The 20,078-nt window shown below is 50.1% G+C and overlaps 1 protein-coding gene across 1 annotated transcript in view; it reads left to right on the top strand.

Annotated features, from left to right (window-relative positions):
* Positions 1-2,953: 2,953 nt before the first annotated feature.
* The window catches only part of ZNF341 (zinc finger protein 341), a 61,114-nt gene continuing 43,989 nt past the window's right edge, over positions 2,954-20,078 (top strand). Inside the window, exons 1-3 of the mRNA XM_017877415.1 lie at positions 2,954-3,147; positions 12,416-12,526; positions 17,269-17,465. Of these exons, the coding sequence (XP_017732904.1) occupies positions 3,117-3,147; positions 12,416-12,526; positions 17,269-17,465 (339 nt within the window). The 5' untranslated portion in view covers positions 2,954-3,116. The remainder of the gene's footprint in view (positions 3,148-12,415; positions 12,527-17,268; positions 17,466-20,078) is intronic.

Raw genomic sequence — 20,078 nt, forward strand, 5'->3', positions numbered from 1 at the left:
CCAGCATTGCCTTGTGTGTCAGCACATTCTTCCCCTTGTGAGGACTCAGCTGGGAGTCTGATTTAACCTTGAGATTCTTCCCTCCCCATAGAGAAGTTAACTTTTCTGGGGTGGCTGGAGCACTCATTGTGGAGTGGGACATTGGACATTTCCCACTCTCTCTCCTCCCTGCTTGACCCTTTGCCTGGAATTATTACATTACCTACCCCAGGAGTCTCGAAGCTGTGATTGGATTCTGTTCAGCACCAATCAGGTAGCCCCAAGGGAATTGGACATGTGACTGATAAGTGTTTGCTGGATGAAGAGATGCCAGTTAGGGGTGGAAAGTTTGAAGTGGGGGCAGCCTGACTGGGGAGCCTGCCAGAGGTGGGGCTCTATGTCCCTGAAACTCATTCAGTTGTTCCATCAGTCAAGCTCCCAGTCAAGCATTTCCCAAGTTGCCTCTGTGGTAAGCCTTGGGATCCAATTTGTGTGTGTGTGGGGGGGTGCTTTTTTGAGATGAAGTCTTGCTCTGTAGCCCAGATCTCAGCTACAAGTAGCTGAGACAACAGGTATACTACAGGCATATGTAGCTCATATCTCGGCTTGCTGCAGCCTCTGCCTCTCGGGTTCAAGCGAATCTCCTGCCCCAGGCTCCCAAGTTGCTGGGATTGCAGGCACGCACCATCATGCCTGGCTAATTTTTTGTATTTTTAGTAGAGACAGGTTTTTACCATGTTGGCCAGGCTGGTCTCGAACTCCTGACCTCAGGTGATCTGCCCACTTGGGCCTCCCAAAGTGTTGGGATTACAGGCATGAGCCACGGCGCCTGGCCAAGCTCCTGTTGTTCTAGGCGTTTTAGCAGGAGAGAACAGCATGTGCAAAGGCCTGCAGAGAAGATGAAAATCTACTCTGCATATGCACCTGGTGGTATGGAAATATATGGGAAGCTGCCAAGGCTTGAGTTAGTGAATCTTTTACTGTCCAGTGCCTCTCATCACCCTCAGAATAAAACCTCCACCCTCCTGTGGCCCAGTCCATCTCTCTATCCACATCTCCCTCGACCCATACATCACTTGTTACCCTCGGCTGCCCCTTTACAGTTCTTGGCTTCCTTTCATTTTGGCCTCAGGGCCTTTGCACCTGTTGGTCTGTCTGCCTTTCTGTTCTCTTTTCACATTGCTGACTCCGGCTCATTTCTCAGGTCCACTTCCTCAGACAGGCTCCCCTTGACCATTCTGTCTAAAAGTAGCTTCTCCTCCTTCTGGAAAAAAAGTATTTAAAATCATAGAAAATTTCTCTTTCTCTCTCTTTTTTTTCCCCTTGTTTACAGCCCATCTCACCTAGCTAGACTGAGACTCCATGAAGGCGAGGATTTTTGTCTTTTGGTTAATGCCTACATCCCCAGCATCTAGAATGGTGTCTAGCACACAGTAGGTGCTCAACAAATATTTTGAAAGTAATCAAATAAATGTGAACATATTCATTTCTTATTTGAATAATTAAAACAGGCTGGGTGTGGTGGCTCACGCCTGTAATCCCAGCACTTTGGGAAGCTGAAGCGGGCAATTGCCTGAGGTCAGGAGTTTGAGACCGGCCTGGCCAACATGGCGAAACACTGTCTCTGCAAAAAATACAAAAATTAGCCGGGCATGGTGGCAGGCGCCTGTAGTCCAAGCTACTCGGGAGGTTGAGGCACGAGAATCTCTGGAACCTGGGAGGCGGAGGTTGCGGTGAACGGAGATTGGCCACTGCATTCCAGCCTGGCAACACAACATGACTCTGTCTCAAAAAACAAAAAATAATAAATAAATAAACAAACAAAAGCAAAGAATAGGTATACTTGGCAGGCTTTGGTGATGCAAACAAACAAAGAATAGTTATACTGAGAAACTTGCAGGGAAGAGGGGAGAATCTGAGGCCATTGGATCAGTGAGCATGCTAGAGAAAGGGAGGAAGGAACCCTGACTTTACCCTGCCAGCGAGGCAATGGAAGGGGACGCTTACAGCTTGGAGTGTGCCCTTCAAGATTCCCAGGAAGGGAGGTAGGGTGTGGTGTCTTCGAGAAAAAATTCCCACCTCTAACTCCATGGGAAAGGACCACCGTGTCTCTAGCGATATTACGGGACTTGGTGCATAGCAGGCCGTTAATAAGCAGTTGATGGAGGATGAATGAAGATGAGAGGGGTCTGTGTGTGTGGGAGAAGTCCCAGTGAGGAGCACCTCTCATTCTGTGCGACCAGGATAGGACCCCTCGGAGGCTGGGCTAGGAGTGGCTGGGGTGGGTGTTGGGGGTTCATGTGACAGAAATGGGGTCCTGACAAGCAGGGATGGAGGGTGAAGAGCCGGAGTTACTTAAGAGATAATGGGATCCCCAGCACGGAGACTCAGGCCTGTGATCCCAGTGCTTTGGGAGGCCGAGACGTGAGGATCACTGGAGGCCAGAAGTTGACACCAGCCTGGGAAACACAGTGAGACCCTGATCTCTACAAAAAATAAAAATAAAAATTAGCAGGAGATGGCGGCATGTGCCGGTAGTCCCCGATACTCTGGGGGCGGAGGCGGGCTCCCAACAGGCAGAATTGAGCGGAGTAGTAGGGCGGTACGTTTCCAACAGGGGATGAGGGATGGGAATCTATGTTGCACAGTTTGGGGATCACTGTGACAGTTGGGTGGTCTGGGTGAGGTGGGATAGTGGTCACGGTTTGTTGCAGAGTCGGGGTATACCGTGCTTAGTGGAAACGGGGTCCGTGCTGCAGACCTGGAGGACTCACGTGCAGTGGGAATGGGGGGTTCTGTGTCAGAGTTAGGGGGTCCGGTCCGGTGAGATGGGGATGTAGGTTTAGATAATAGGGATGGGAAGTTCCGCGAGTGTGACGGATATAAGGTCGGCGTAGACTTGGACGTTCAAGTGAGGCGGGGTCCACACTTGGTGGCCCGGTGACTGGGTTATCGAGTGGAGCCAGGGCAGCCTAGGGATGCTGGGGTCCCGCGAGCCGAGGTCGGGTTTCCACGGCTGGGGGCTAGGCAGCGGCTCCTGGGCGCCCCCTGGCGGCCCCGACTCAGCCGCCGCGGCTCCCACAATGCTCGCGTAGCCGGGCTTCGGCTCCGGTGGCGGCGACGGCGGCGGCTCCAAGATGGCGCAGGCGATCTTTGAGGCCCTGGAGGGTGAGGGGCAGCGGGGCCAGGGGAGGCGGCTGTTCCGCGCTGCCGCTCCCTCCGCGCGCCTCCCGCCGCGCCCTTCGCAGCGCCCGGCCGTAGGCCCGCCGCGCGCGGCCGCGGGGCGGAGGGCCGCCGGCGGCCCGGAAACAGCCGCGGCGGGCGGGAGCGACCCCCCGCGCGGCGCGGCGAACAGGCCGGGAACCTCGAGGCCCGCGGGGGGGCTACCGGGCCGGAACAGCGAGAGAGGCCCGGGCCGGCGGGGAGGGGGCTCGGGCCCGGAACAGCGCCAACCCTTGCGGCGTTGGGCGGGCGCGGGAGGGGCTCCCTGCAGGGAACCGCGCGGGAGGCGACGGCGGGGCGGTCTGGAACAGCCGCGGCCAGGGAGGTGGCTAGACGGCGCGCGGGGCCCGGGACGGGGGTGCGGCCGCAGCTGCGGGCCGGAGGGCCTCGGCGGCCTGACCACGAAGAACTCCTGCAGATTGGACTGTATGCCTCGTGCTAGGACGTGGTCTCAAAATCAGACCACAGCAGCAGAGGCGCCACCTGTGTGCACAGCCTGGACTCAGAGCTTAGGGACCCAAGCCAGCAAACACCTGGCGCCTGCAGTGTGCACCGTGGCCGGTGCAGTTTTACAAATTCACCTGTCACCGTGGGTGCCGGCGGTGTGCCCGGCCGGGACGTGGTGCTCCCAGACCCACGCCAGCCAACGCTGGGTGCCGACGGACTGCCCCGTGCTCTGCAAGAACCTGGGATGGGGTTGGTGCTCAGGCTCAAAATTGTGGGCTTTGGAGACAGCAAACACTGAGCACCTCCATGTGTGCACCTGCTGGGAGTCGGGGAGGAAGGGCAGCCTTAGCGACTCGGGGCCATGACATAGAATAGACATTGTGGGAAATACAGACCAAGATTGGTCTTGGAGGAGTGGGATGACGTGAGTATACAGATAGGATACAAACTCGAAGTGCTGGACTGGAGGGATGAAGCTGAAGCTTTGAGTCCTGCAGCTTCCTAGGAGATCCTCAGCCACTCCCTGCACTTTTTTATTTTTTTGAGACGGAGTCTCACTCTTTCGCCCAGGTTGGAGTGCAGTGGCGCAATCTCGGCTCACTGCAACCTGCTCCTCCCGGGTTCGAGCGATTCTCGTGCCTCCGCCTCCCGAGTAGCTGGGACTACAGGAGTGTGCCACCACACCCGGCTAATTTCTTTTTTCTTTCTTTTTTTTTTTGGAGACGAGTCTTGCTCTGTCGCCCAGGCTGGAGTGTAGTGGCGTGATCTCGGCTTACTGCAAGTTCCGCCTCCCGGGTTCACGCCATTCACTTGCGTCAGCCTCCCAAGCAGCTGGGACTACAGGCGTCCGCCCCAAGGCCCGGCTTTTTTTTTTTTTTTTTTTTTTTTTTTTTTTTTTTGTATTTTTAGTAGAGATGGGGTTTCACCGTGTTAACCGGGATGGTCTCGATCTCCTGACCTCCTGATCGGCCTCCCAAAGTGCTGGGATTATCACCATGAGCCACCGCGCCTGTCCATTTTGTTGTTGTTGTTGTTGTATTTTTAATAGAGACGGGGTTTCACCACATTGGCCAGATTGGTCTTGAACTCCTGGCCTCAAGTGATCTGCCCGCCTCAGCCTCCCAAAGTGCTGGTATTACAGGCGTGAGCCACTGCTCCAGGACTCCCTTCTCTTCTTGAAGGATCACAATTCGCACCAGGAAATGGGGGGAAAGGTGGGGTGGCCTGCCTCCATCTAGTGGGGTTCGGATTCAGAAGACTCACTGAGCCAGACACTCCCCGTAGTCTCTGCCCTGCAGTCTGGTGGAGGAGAGAAGTTATAAAACAAGCAATTATAGAAATTACAGAATTATGGAAAAGGTCATGTAAAATAAGATGACCTCAGTTGGCCATTCCTACTGTGAATAACATAAGCAGGGGGTGGTGGATCAGGAAGGCCAGGGTCAGTGGTAGTTCCCTCCCAGAGGCCAGTAGAATGGGGTGAGGCTTACTTTCTCTTTAGGCTGTTTGGACTTCCTCATTGTTGGAATTTTTACTGCAAGAATGTGTTTGTGTATTGAGTAATGAAGACAGTTAAAGAGAAATCCATTCGTAGGATAGTGGGATGCATGTTGGGTGAAGAAAGGGCAGCAGGACTGTGGAGATCTCGGGGAAGGGGGGCATGAGAATGGCCCAGGCAGTGGGAACTGCATTTTCAGCCATGGGGAGAGAAGTCTCCTGGGATTCGCAGAAGCTCCGTGTGGGTGAGCTGCTAGAGATGGGGTTTGATGGAGCAGCTGAACTTTATCTTGGGATCAGTGTGGAGCCAACAAAAGATTTTCAGCAGGGGAGCAGTACAATGTGATGTGTGTTTTATGAAGTTCACCCTAGCTGCTCTGGAACAGACTGGAGGGGGCCAGAGTGGCAGTAGGGGGTCGGGGTGGAGGTTGTACGGCAGAGAACTGGGCTGGGGAACAACTGTGGGGATGGAAAGAAAGTTTATTTGAGATGTATTGGGGAGGCAGAATAGGCTAGACGTGCTGAAGAACCAGAAATGGGGAGTGGAGAGGGGGAGCAGTGGGTTGAGGGAAGACCCAAGAGGTGCCCCAGAGGCTGTAGGTGGGTGGACAGTGGTGCCCTGTTCTCCTTGATGAGGATTACTGTGAGAACAAACTTTGGGGTGGAGGAAGACATTTAATTCGAGTTCAGTTTTACACAGGCTGCCTTTTTTTTGTTTTTGAGACAGTCCCACACTGTCTCCCAGGCTGAAGTACAGTGGTGCAATCTCGGCTCAATGAGGCCTCCACCTCCTGGGTTCAAGTGATTCTTGTACCTCAGCCTCCCGAGTAGCTGAGACTACAGGCACATGCCACACGTCCGGCTAATTTTTGTATTTTTAATAGAGAAGGGGGGGGTTTCACCATGTTGGCCAGGCTGGTCTCGAACTCCTGACCTCAAGTGATCCACCCATCTCTGCCTCCCAAAGTGCTGGGATTACAAGCATAAGCCACTGAGCCTGGCCCAGGCTGCCTTTTAAATTTAACTTAATTTTTTATTTTTTTGTGACAGTCTCACTCTGCCACCCAAGCTGGACTGGAGTGGTGCGATCTTGGCTTACTGCAACGTCTGCCTCCCAGGTTCAAGTGGTTCTCCTGCCTCAGCCTCTCGAGTAGCTGGGATTACAAGGCACTTACCACCATGCCTGACTAATTTTGTATTTTTAGTAGAGACGGGGTTTTACCATGTTGGCCAGGCTGGTCTCGAACTCTTGATCTCAAGTGATCCACCCGCCTCGGCCTCCAAAGTGATGGGATTACAGGCGTGAGGCACTGTGTCCAGCCAGCCTTTTTTATTTTTATTTGTAAAGACAGGATCTCACTCTGTCTCCAAAGCTGGAGTGCAGTAGTGCATTCATAGCTCACTGCAGCCTCAAATTCATGTGCTCAAGTGATCCTCCCACCTCAGCCTCCCAGGTAGCTATAGGTGCATGCCAGCACACCCAGCCAATTTTTAAAATTTTCTAGAGATGAGGTCTTGCTATGTTGCCCAGGTTGATCTTGAACTCCTAGCATCAAGCAATCCTCCCACATTGATTTCCCAAAGTGTTAGGATTACAGGCATGAGGCACTGTACCCACCCTGCATTTGTTTAAATTTTTTTATTTTGAAATCACTTTTTCTGTAGATTCACATGCTGTTGTGGGAAATAATAAAGAGAGATCCCACATGTCCTTTACCCCATTTCCCCTGGTGTAACATTTTGCAAAACTACAGTATATTACCACCAGTCAATGTGCAGAACAGGACATCACTCCAAGGGGTTGCCCTTTTATAGCCACACCCTAAATCCTCCCCTTCTCCCACCATCCTTGATGCCTGCAACCACTAATCTGTCTCCATTTGTGAAATTTTGTGATTTCAAGAATGCTATGTAAATGAAATCATAAAGTATATACCACTGAGATGGGCTTTTTTTACCCATCATAATTCCCTAGCGATTCATCCAAGTTGTGTATAGCAATAGTTTGTTCCTTTTTATTGCTTAGTAGTATTCCATAGTATGGCTATTCCACCATTTAACCTTTCACTCACTGAAGAACATCTGAACTGTTTCCAGTTTTTACTATTTTTTTTAGACCCTATCTCAAAAAAAAAAAAAGAAAAAAGTAAAAGCTGGAAACAGTTCAGATGTTCTTCTGAACCATTTCCTACACCCTCTATCTCCTCTAGTACCTTCTGGTCCTCCTCCCCTACTCTAATGGGGCTTAAGCCCCCCACCATTCTGAAACTGCCTCTGCAAAAATTGTAAGAGTGAGAAAATCATGACAGAGAAAGACGCCTGACCTAACCAATCCCTACCTTGCCTTTAACCTCCAAACCACCCTTAGTCATCCCTGGGCTTGGACCAAGCTAACTTTGGCAGAAATTTAATTTACAGTTTAAATGATAATAGCCCTTCCCCAAAACTAAACTGCCTTTGTAAAGCTATTGAAAGACCACCAGGTTTTCACCTGGGCAACCTGGGGAGATTCCATGTCAAAAGTTCACTGTTGCCCAGGCTGGAGTGCAGTCATCTTGGCTCACTGCAACCTCCGCTTCCCAAGTTCAAGCAGTTCTCCTGCCTCAGCCTCCTGAATAGCTGGGACTACAGGTGCGTGCCACCACACCCAGCTAATTTTTTCTATTTTTAGTAGGGACGGGGTTTCACCATGTTGCCCAGGCTAAATTTTTTAGTATTATACCTAAAAGTGCTTTGAACATTTGTGTACAGACTTGCATACAAATGCTAAAGCACTCACAATTTTACATAAAATGGTAGAAGATTCACTGAAGCTTGTTCAGGGGAGCTTGAACCCCAGGCTTGAAACTCGAGATATTGGAAGGAAGTAGATGGGGTGAGTGAGACTGCCCAGGGACAGCACAAAAGGCAAAGGAGAGAGTCCAGACAAAGGAACAAAGGACAAAATGTTTCCTCAAAATGGAAACACTTAGTGGGTAGCCAGGAGAAGAGAGTAAAGGAGGCACAGAAAGGTAGAGAAGACCCAGGGAGGCTGTGCCCTGGAGCCAAGAGCAGAGTGTTTCAGGGAGTGGCAGGTGCTGCCAGATGGTCTTTGGTGATGATGGGGAAAGTGTTTTGGTGCAACTATAACCGTCCCATGGGTTCATTTTGCCTGCTGCCCAGATACAACCAATTTATCAAGACAGGGGAATTGCAATAGAGAAAAAGTTAAATTCACACAGTCGACTGAACAGGAGACTGGAATTTTGTTATTACTCAAATCTGCCTCCTAGAAAATTCAGAGGGTAGGTTTTTTATTTTTATTTATTTATTTTTTGAGATGGAGTCTCGCTCTGTTGCCCAGGCAACATGGTGAAACGCCATCCCTACTAAAAATAGAAAAAATTAGCTGAGTGTGGTGGCATGCACCTGAAGTCCCAGCTACTCGGGAGTGCAGTGGCGCAATCTTGGCTCACTGCAAGCTCCGCCTCCTGGGTTCACACTGTTCTCCTGCCTCAGCCTCCTGAGTAGCTGGGACTACAGGTACCTGCCACCATGCCTGGCTAATTTTTTATATTTTTAGTAGAGACGAGGTTTCACCATGTTAGCCAGGATGGTCTCGATCTCCTGACCTTGTGATCCACCCACCTCGGCCTCCCACAGTGCTGGGATTACAAGTGTGAGCCACTGTGCCTGGCCAGAGACTAGGTTTTTTTCAAGGATAGTTTGGGGGCAAAGGAATGGGTGCTGCTGATTGGTTGGGGGTGCAATTATAGGGTTGTGGAAAATGGCCCTCCTACATGCAGAGTCTGCTTCTGGGTGGGGCTGCAGGACTCATTGGCAGGTCTGGGTGGAGCCATTGGTTGTCAGAAATGCAAAAATCTGAAAAGATGTCTCAAAAGGCCAATCTTAGGTTCTATAATAATGATGTTGGGGCCAGACGTGGTGGCTAACACCTGTAATCCCAGCACTTTGGGAGGCTGAGGCGGGTGGATCACCTGAGGTTGGGAGTTCGAGACCAGCCTGACCAACATGGAGAAACCCTGTTCTATTAAAAATACAAAATTAGCCAGGCGTGGGGGCACATGCCTGTAATCCCAGCTACTTGGGAGGCTGAGGAAGGAGAATCACTTGAACCTGGGAGGCAGAGATTGCGGTGAGCCGAGATTGCGCCATTGCATTCCAGCCTGGACAACAAGAGTGAAATTCCATCTCAAAAAAAAAGGAAATGTTGGCCAGGCATGGTGGCTCATACCTGTATTCCCAGCACTTTGGGAGGCCGAGGTGTGAGGATCCCTAGAGCGCAACAGTTTGGGACCATCCTGGGCAACATAGGGAGATCCTATCTCAAAATAATAATAATGATAATGATATTATCTGCAGGAATAATTGGGGAAGTTGCAAATCTTGTGACCTCTGGAATAATGGCTGGTAATATTTATGTCTACAACTTAGCAGAATTTAGGATCCTCTTATCCTTCTAACCTGGTGGTCTTTCATTAGCTTTACAAAGGAGGGTTAGTTTTGGGGCAAGGCTATTATCATTAAACTGTAAACTAGGCTGGGCGGGCGTGGTGGCTCATGCATGTAATCCCAGTACTTTGGCAGGCTGAGGCTGGCAGATCGTGAGGTCAGGAGATCGAGACCATCCTGGCTAACACGGTGAAACCCCGTCTCTACTAAAAATACAAAAAAATTAGCCAAGCGTGATGGCAGGTGCCTCTAGTCCCAGCTACTTGGGAGGCTGAGGCAGGAGAATGGTGTGAATCTGAGAGGCGGAGCTTGCAGTGAGCAGAGATCGCACCACTGCTCTCCAGCCTAGGCGACAGAGCGAGACTCCATCTCAAAAATAAAATAAAATAAAATAAAAAATAAACTGTGAACTAAATTTCTCCGATAGTTATCTTGGCCCAAGCCCAGGGATGACTAAGGGCAGTTTGGAGGTTAAAGGCGAGATGGGGGTTGGTTAGGTCAGGTGTCTTTCACTGTCATGATTTTCTCACTTTGCCGTTTTTTCAGAGGTGGTTCCAGATGGTAGAGGGCTTAAGTCCCACTAGAGTAGGGGAGGAGAACTGGAAGGTGGTAGAAGAGATAGAAGGTGTAGGTGACCCTCATGGGATCCTTGCTGTTGAAGGGAGGAGAGATGGAAAGTTGAGTTCGCAGGAAGGCACTCTGGAGAGGCTGATCATGTGTAGCTGTGGATGGTTCCCAGGCACAGTGTGGTGAGTGTTGGTGGAGAGTGGCTTCTGAGGAGCAGGAGGAGATGGAGGGGAGGGCTGGCGTCAGGAGGGACACAGCCTGCATTGTGACAAGGGAAAGTATGGATTCAGTTTGGCTGCAGGAGCTGATGGTTTCAATTTTTTTTTTTTTTTTTTTGAGACAGAGTCTCACTCTGTCACCCAGGCTGGAGTGCAGTGGCGTGATCTCGGCTCACTGCAAGCTCCGCCTCCCGGGTTCAAGCAGTTCTCTGCCTCAGCCTCCCTAGTAGCTGGGATTACAGGCGCCCACCACCATGCCCAGCTAATTTTTGTATTTTTAGTAGAGACGTGGTTTCACCATGTTGGCCAGGCTAGTCTTGAACTCCCAACCTCTTGATTCACCCACCCCTGCCTCCCAAAGTGCTGGGATTACAGGCGTGAGCCACCACACCTGGCCAGAGATAGCTGGTCTGATGGTTTCAATTTGTATTGCAGTTAGAAGCTGGGGCAGACATCCCAGTAAGAGCTGAGAGGTTGGAGGCAGAGCATTGGCTGTGGGGTCATAGAGAGGGGGCACCATCTGGGTCTTTTGGGAGGGGTGCAGTGTGCCTTGGTGGCCACTGAGATGTGAGGAGGCCTCTCATCTGGCTGGTGACATGGCCAGACAGTGTACTACTGTGAACTTCAACTGTGATAACTGATTAGAAAACATGGAAGAAATCAGTTTCTCGACCCCCCAGCCACCAATTCAGAGTCTATTGTTTATTGCGGAACAAAAAAGACAAGAACACGTTGAGAAATAAGGAAGACAAGGATGCCCACGTGCACACAGATTTGTGGGGTTTACGGGGTGTGCATGAGGACGACTGGCTAACATGATTTCTGGAGGGACTTTGTCACACAGGATTAGAGTCAGCCATGAGTAAGACAGGCCCCACGTCGCAGTGGCTTCAACAGGCTGGAAGGTTATTTCTTTCACATGAAATTCCGGAGGAAGGCAGTCTAGGATAGGAGGATGGCTGTGTTCTACAAGGTTCTCAGAGGCCCAGGATTTATCCAGCTTTTTTTTTTTTTTGAGACAGAGTTTCGCTCTTGTCACCCAGGCTGGAGTGCAGTGGCACGATCTCGGCTCACTGCAACCTCTGCCTCCTGGGTCCAAGCAATTCTCCTGCCTCAGTCTCCCAAGTAGTTAGGATTATAGGCACACACCACCATGCCCAGCTAATTTTGTATTTTTAGTAGAGACAGGGTCTCACCATGTTGGCCAGGATGGTCTCGAACTTCTGACCTCAGGTGATCTGCCCGCGTTGGCCACCCAGAGTGTGGGATTACAGGCGTGAGCCACCGCACTTGGCTTCATCCAGCTTTTTGTCCTATGATCCTAAGGTTTGTCCTCATGATCCAGGGTGGTGGATTGAGTTGCTACCAACATATTCTTATTCTGGAAAGTGGAAAGGAGGATGGGGCAAAGAAGAGGGTCACATATCAGGCAGTTTTAAGAAAACTTTCCAGAAGCTGCCACATAGCACATTTACATTCCTTTGACCAGAGCTTAGTCATTCACTAACTGTAAGAGAGCCTGGGAAGTGTAACCTTTATTTGGGGGCCATCTTTCCAGCCCCAAATCTTGGGCTCTCTCACAGTGGAAACAGGAGAGAATGTATATTGGGGCATAGCCAGCCATCCTTGCCACAGGGTTTTGTTTTGTTTGAGACAGCGTCTTGCTTTGTCAAGAGCAAGTACAGTGCAGTGCAGTGATATGATCATGGCTCACTGTACCCTTGACCTTCTAGGCTCAAGCAGTCCTCCTGCCTCAGTGTCCCTAGTAGCTGGGACCACAGGCATGCACCACCAAGCCTACCTAAATTTTGTATTGTTTTGTAGAGGTGGAGTCTCACTATGTTGCCTAGACTGGTCTGAAACTCCTGGGCTCAAGCGACCTCCCACCTTAGCCTCCCACAGTGCTGGGATTACAGGTGTGAGCCACCGTACCCAGCCGCCACAGGGGTTTTGCCGTGGGTCTGGCTTGTAAGGGTGGTGTCAGAGCATGACGCTGGGCCTACCTTCCAAAGAGGCTGCATTTCTTTTTTCAGGAATGGACAATCAGACCGTTCTGGCTGTCCAGTCATTATTGGATGGCCAAGGAGCAGTCCCTGATCCGACAGGCCAGAGTGTCAACGCGCCACCTGCTATCCAGCCATTGGGTGAGTATCTGCTCAGGTTTACCAGTGGGAGAGTGAATGGCTCCCTGCGAAGAGTAGGTGGAGCTCGTGCTGGGCTGTGGGAGTGAAATGCCTGCTGTGGTCCCCAGGACATGCTCTGGTGCCTAAACCTCTCCCCCACCTCCCAGCCTGGATCTTTGGGCTCATGCCTTTCTCTGCTTAGCTCTGAGGACGCCACTCTCAATTGCTTGGTAAATGTGGGGAGATGGGATCGTGATGCAGGGAATGGCTAACGGCCCTAATGCCTGACAACAATGCCTGTGCCTTTGCCCTGGAAGTGATTATTCAACTTCCCTTCTGTGGAAAGAATAGGCTGAGCATGAATTTCTCCTGTTTACGGGCCAGGACTGTAAGGGCCTTTTTTTTTTTTCTTTTGAGATGGAGTGTTACTCTGTCCTCCAGGCTGGAGTGCAGGGCACGATCTTAGCTTACTGTAACCTCTATCTCCCAGGTTCAAGCAATTCTCATACCTCAGCCTCCCGTGTAGCTGGGATTACAGGCATGTGCCACCACGCGTAGCTAATTTTTTGTATTTTCATATTTTTAATAGGGATGGGGTTTCACCATGTTGGCCAGGCTGGTCTCAAACACCTGACCTAAGGTGGTCTGCTTACCTCAGCCTCCTAAAGTGCTGGGATTACCTGCATGAGCCACTGCACCCAGCCTATAAGAACCTTCTTTTGGAAGTTTCTATGTGAGACTGTGTTCATTTATTCATTCCACAAACATTTCTGTGTACTTGGGAATCACACTAGGGACAGGGAGATAAACAGTTGGGTTTGAATTATTGTTCTTATAGTTCTTAGCTCTGTGACCCTGGGCAAGTGAATTAATTTCTCTGTGGTTCAGTTCCTATGTCTGTAAAATGGGGACAATTGTTCTGCCTCATAGGAATCTTATGAGAGTACTTGGGATTTGGTTTTAGCTGTTGAAGTTTACCATGGTTTCTACAAGATTAAAGGTTGTTTCTGTGTTATGTGAAGTCCTGATGGGCATTTGGGCATTTGAAGTGGGCATGGTGAGGCTCAGACTCCTTCTTTCCTGTGGCTCTACTGCCCTCCAGCTGCAGCCCAGGATGGTTGCTCTAGCTCCCACTTTGATTTGCACATTCCAACCAACATGAAGGGAAGAAAGAGGGAAGTGGAAGTTATACTATACGCTTGTGCTGTGTTTTGTTTTGTTTTGTTTTTTGAGATGGAGTCTTGCTCTGTCACCCAGGCTGGAGTGCAGTGGTGCGATCTTGGCTCACTGCAACTTCTGCCTCCCGGGTTCAAGCAATTCTCCTGCCTCAGCCTCCTAAGTAGCTGAGATTATAGGCACCACCACCACGCCCAGCTAATTTTTGTATTTTTAGTAGAAATGAGGTTTCACCATGTTGGTCAGGCTGGTCTTGAACCCCTGACCTTGTGATCCACCTGCCTCGTCCTCCCAAAGTTCTGGGATTACAGGCGTGAGCCACTGCGCCCGGCCAAGTAGACAGGATTTCATCATGTTGGCCTGGCTGGTCTCGAACTTCTGACCTCAGGTGATCCACCCACTTCAGCCTCCCAAAGTGCAGAGATTACAGGCGTGAGCCACCATGCCTGTCCAAAAAACTTCTCTTTAATTTAAAAAAAAAAATTAGAGACAGGGTCTCACCGTGCTCCCCAGGCTGGTCTCGAACTACTGAGCTCAAGCAGTCCTCCCACCTCAGCCTCCCAAAGTACTGGGATTACAGGCATGAGCCACAGTGCCCTGTCTGTACCCTTTCCTTTTCCTTTTGTGGGGAAGTTGCAGATACGGTACAGTTCTGTTGTTGTCCCATTGGTCAGAATTCTGTCACATGTCATTCCTAGCTGCAAAGAAGCCTGGGAAATATATTATTTAACTAGGAAGCCATGTTTCCCACTGAAATTTGTATTATTATATAAGAAGGATACAAGTTGAGAGTGGTGTGCACTATGATCATGCCTGTGAATAGCCCCTGTGCTGCAGCTTAGGCAACACAACAGGACCCTGTCTCTCCTTTTTTTTGAGATGGAGTTTCGCTCATGTTGCCCAGGCTGGAGTGCAATGGCGCGATCTTGGCTCACTGCAACCTCTGTCTCCCGGGTTCAAGTGATTCTCCTGTTTCAGCCTCCTGAGTAGCTGGGACTATAGGCACCTGCCACCACACCTGGCTAATTTTTGTGTTTTTAGTAGAGACGGGGTTTTGCCATGTTGGCTAGGCTTGTCTCGAACTCCTGACCTCAGGTGATCTGCCTGCCTTGGCCTCATAAAGTACTGGGATTATAGGCATGAGCTACTGCGCCCTGCCCTTTTAATTTAATTTTATTTTTTTGGCCGGGCGCGGTGGCTCAAGCCTGTAAATCCCAGCACTTGGGAGGCGAGGACGGGTTGGATCACGAGGTCAGAGATTCGAGACCCAATCCTGCTAACACGGTGAAACCCCCGTCTCTACTAAAAAAAAATACAAAAAATCAGCGGTGCGATGTTTGGTGGCGGGGCCTGTAGTCCCAGCTACTCCGGAGGCTGAGGCAGGAGAATGGCGTTAAACCGGTTGAGGTGGAGCTTGCAGTGAGCTGACGATCTGCCACTGCCACTCCAGCCGGGCGACAGAGCGAGACTCGGGTCTCAAAAAAAAAAAAAAAAAAAAAAAAAAAAAAAAAAAAAAAAATTTTTTTTTTTGAGACGAGTCTCGCTCTGTTCCCGGTGCTGGAGTTGCAGTGGTGTGGATGTCCTCGGCTTCACTGCAACCTCCCGCTCCTGGTTTAAGGTGATTCTCCTGCCTCAGCCTCCTGAGTAGCTTGAAGATACCAGGCATGCACCACATGCCCAGCTAATTTGTATTTGTAGTGGAGCTGGGGTTCACCATAGTTGGCCAGGCTGGTATGAATTCCTGACCTCAAGTGATCCATCACGTTGGGCCTCCCCAAAGTGCTAGGTTTACAGTTTTTTTTTGTTGGGAAGCCCACCCCCCCCTTGGGCCCTTGGGGGTTCAAAAACCCGGACTTCTTAAAAAATAATAAATAAAAAAAGGATACAATTAGAATTGAATAACAAATTGGACATTTCTGGGCTACCACATGTTGGGTGCTTGACCCAGTGACTGCATAGCTGTGGTAGGCCCTCAGCAATGGATGGTGTAACTGTAGCTATCATTTATTTTGGTTTTTCATTCATTCAACAAACATCCATTGAGAACCTCCTCTGTGTCAGGCGATATTGTAGTTATGAGTGATACAATAAGTTTACATTTCCTTCCCCTTAGGGGACTCACAGTCTGTGTATTGATAAGAAAACTGTTATACAATAGGTGTGCCAGAGGAAGGAATACATGCCGCTGGCTTTCGAAAGTCTTCCTGGATGAGGGCGCTGCAGCTTGGCTCATGCCTGTAATCCCAGCACTTTGGGAGGCCAAGAGTGGGTGGATCACTTGAGGTCAGGAAGTTCGAACCAGCCTGGCCAACATGGTGAAACCCCAGTCTACTACTAAAAATACAAAAATTAAGCAGGGCATGGTGGTGCACACCATATAATCCCAGCTAAACTGGGGTGCTGAGGCAGGGAGATCGCATGAATCTGGGAGGCGGAGGTTGCAGAGCGCTGATGTTGTTGCCCACTGCCACTTCCAGCCTGAGGCAACTAAGAGTGAAACTCTCTTTCAAAAAAAAAGAGCCGGGCGCGATGGCTCAAGCCTGTAATCCCAGCACTTTGGGAGGCCGAGACGGGCGGATCACGAGGTCAGGAGATCGAGACCATCCTGGCTAACCCGGTGAAACCCCGTCTCTACTAAAAAATACAAAAAACTAGCTGGGCGAGGTGGCGGGTGTCTGTAGTCCCAGCTACTCGGGAGGCTGAGGCAGGAGAATGGTATAAACCCGGGAGGCGGAGCTTGCAGTGAGCTGAGTGACAGAGCGAGACCCCGTCTCCAAAAAAAAAAAAAAAGAAAAAAAAGAAAAGAAAAAAAGACTTTTTGGAAGAGGTGATAGTCAAGCTAAGCCTTGCAGAACAAGTTGTCCTCAGAGAGGCAGCCTGGCAGGGCGAACGGTGGATGCAAAGGCATGGAGGAGTATGATCAGGTGGCTCATTTGGGGACCGATGAATAAATTCAGACAGGATAAAGATTCTGAAGTTCTCAACTTTGTAGTGAACACATTTTACTTTTTTTTTTATTTCTAATTAATTGGTACCTGGCCGCATACGGCTATCCCTGCAGGAACTTGTGTTTTTTTTTTTTTTCTTTTCTTTTTTTTGAGATGGAGTCTCGCTCTGTTGCCCAGGCTGGAGTGCAGTGGCACGATCTGGGCTCATGGCAACCTCTGCCTCTCAGGTTCAAGCAATTCTCCTGCCTCAGCCTCCCAAGTAACTGGGACTACAGGTGTGCACCACCGCGCCCAGCTAATTTTTGTATTTTTAGTGGAGATGGGGTTTCGCCATGTTGATCAGGCTGGTGTTGAACTCCTGACCTCAGGTGATCCACCCTCCACGGCCTCACAAAGTGCTGGGATTACAGGCATGAGCCACTGCGCCTGGCCACCTGTGTGGTTTCGAAAACTCCTAGGAAGCACATGATGACTGACACCTGCATGTCAAGTCACGGCATTCCTCCCAGATTGCTGCTTGTGGTCAGCTGCAGTTCTCCTGTTTCATACTGTAATGCCCCTTGACATATTCTTGCTTTTTATTCATTACTTGACCTTTGTCTGTGGCCTCTTCCCACTACCCTGCGGGTGTGACCCCAGATGATGAGGATGTCTTTCTCTGCGGGAAGTGTAAGAAGCAATTCAACTCGCTGCCAGCGTTTATGACCCACAAGCGGGAACAGTGCCAGGGGAATGCCCCCGCCCTGGCAACAGTCTCCCTGGCCACCAACAGCATCTACACACCTTCAGCAGCACCCACAGCAGTCCAGCAGGCCCCCCCTCCTGCCAATCGCCAGGTATTTATTCATTCATTCATTCAATGTGTCTTTTTTGACTGCCTGTCATGTTCAGGCACTGTGCCGGGCACTGGGGCTGTAGCAATAGATAAGACAGACCAAGTCACTGCCCTTGTGGAATGGGGCGAGATGGATGGTGCACACGTACCGTTTTCAGCACATTAAATGCAGAGAGATAGGGGATGCCAGACGGGGGTGGGAGGTTTTGCCATATTGTCTATGGTGCTTGGGGAAGTGCTCTGTGAAGAGGTGACTGGGAAGAATACTATATAGCAGATAAAAGGTTTTGTATGAAAAATCAAATTATAGAATAATAGTAGATAATATATTATTATTTTTAAAATCTAAAACAATAGTACTATATAATTTCTGCAGTGACTTAAATCAGTAGGAAGAACATACCAGATAGACCTAAGGAGGTGTGGGGATGACTCATGCAGCTGGTTTGGGGAAGTGGGAGCCAGGTGCAGAGATCAGCAGATGCAGAGGCCTTGAGGTGGGAGTGTGCCGGGTTTGTTCCAGCAACGACGAGGAGGTGAGAGTGACTGGGACTGAGTGAGTAAGTAGGAAGGTGGGAGGTGATAGGAGAGGCAGCAGGAGGGTCTTGGCAGATCATGTGGGGTCTGGGGCTTTTTTTTGTTTTGTTTTTTTGTTTTTTTGAGATGGAGTTTCACTCTTGTTGCCCAGACTGTAGTACAGTGGAGTGATCTCAGCTCACTGCAACATCCGCCTCCCGGGTTCAAGCGATTCTCCTGCCTCAGCCTCCAGAGTAGCTGGGACTACAGATGCGCGCCACCACACCTGGCTGATTTTTGTATTTTTAGTAGAGATGGGGTTTCACCATGTTGACCAAGATACTCTTGATCTCCTGACCTTGTGATCCCCTCGCCTCGGCCTCCCAAAGTGCTGGGATAACAGGTGTGAGCCACCATGCCCAGCCACTGCGGCTTTTACGGAGAATGAGATGGGAGCTATTGGAGGCTGTCAAGAAGAGGAGGGACATGGTGACTTTAATCAGGTCACTTTGGTTGCTGGACAGATAATAGTTTTTGAGGGAAGGCAAGAGAGAAGGCCAGGAGACCCGTTGAGGGGCTGTGGCACAAATCCAGGCAGTGGATGCAGGTAGCTTGACCAGCATGTTGGCAGTGGAGGTGGTGAGAAAATGAGATTTTAGAAACACTTTGAAGGTGTTGCTGACAGAACTTGTGAACTGATTGGGTGAGGAGTGTGAGATCAGGAAGGGTCACGGGGGACTCCTGATTTAGAGTTGCCACTGACTGAAGGGAGGAGGCTGTGAGGAGAAGGTTTTGAGGGGATGTCAGGAGTTCAGCTGGGCACGTTGAAGCTGAGATGCCTGCGACCTTTAAGTGGAGGCAGTGAGGAAGCAGACAATGTAGATTTCCAAGTCTGGAGGCCAGAGCAGAGGACCAGGCTAGAGGCATCTGGGGAAGCTTCCAGAGTCCTCAGCCAAAAACACGGTTCTGGAGCAAAGACACCCTGGGCGGCGGGCTCAGGGCTCATAGAGAGATCACAGGATCCCTCATAAAGGAGGCTGGGCATATCTCAGGATGCCAGGTCAAGGGCTCAGAGTTTCAACTGGCTTCCTTTTCTTTCCTTATCTCTTTAGAACATTATCTTCATTCATTGTATAGGTATCATTTCTGCCATCACAATGAAAGCCTTCACCCCAGACCTATAGGACATAGAGACTGAAACAGGCATCTTCTGGCATAAAACATAGTCATTTTTCTCACTGCTTGACTATGAGTTTTGCTAGTAGAAAATATTCCCCTCACCCTCTGTTATCTTTTTTTTTGAGACAAAGTCTTACTCTGTAGCTCAGGCTGGTCTTGGCTCACTGCAACCTCCATCTCTGAGGTTCAAGTGATTCTCCTGCCTCAGCCTCCTGTGTAGCTGGGACTACAGACACCCGCCAACACGCCCAGCTAAATTTTGTATTTTTAGTGGAGATGGGGTTTCACTATGTTGGCCAGGCTGGTCTCGAACTCCTGACCTCAAGTGATCCGCATACCTTGGCCTCCCAAAGTGCTGGAATTACAGACATGAGCCACCGCGCCAGGCCGGATATTCTTCTTGACCTAAGATACTTGTGGACTTCTGTGGACATGTGTTCAGTGTTTCTTTAGGATAGATACAAGGAAGTATTTTTTTTTTCTCTTGAGATGGAGTCTCACTCTGTCACCAGGCTGGAGTGCAGTGACGCGATCTCAGCTCACTGCAACTTCCACCTCCCAGGTTCAGGCGGTTCTCCTGCCTCAGCCTCCTGAGTAGCTGGGACTACAGGCGTGCACCACCATGCCTGGATACTTTTTGTATTTTTAGTAGAGATGGGGTTTCACCACGTTGGCCAGGATGGTCTTGATCTCTTGACTTCGTGATACGCCCACCTTGGCCTCCCTAAGTGCTGGGATTACAGGCGTGAGCCACCGTGCCCGGCTGATACAAGGAAGTATTATTACTGAGTCATAGGGTATGTACTTTGCAGAGAGATGTGAGTTATTCTCCTCATTTGTGTTTTCTTTCTGTTTTTGTTTGTTTATTTTTAGAGACAGAGTCTCTAAAACCACACCAGCTGTGCACAAAACCACACTG

The sequence above is a fragment of the Rhinopithecus bieti genome, unplaced genomic scaffold, assembly GCF_001698545.2.
Source record: "Rhinopithecus bieti isolate Rb0 unplaced genomic scaffold, ASM169854v2 scaffold_65, whole genome shotgun sequence".
In the NCBI taxonomy this organism is placed as follows: Eukaryota; Metazoa; Chordata; class Mammalia; order Primates; family Cercopithecidae; genus Rhinopithecus; species Rhinopithecus bieti.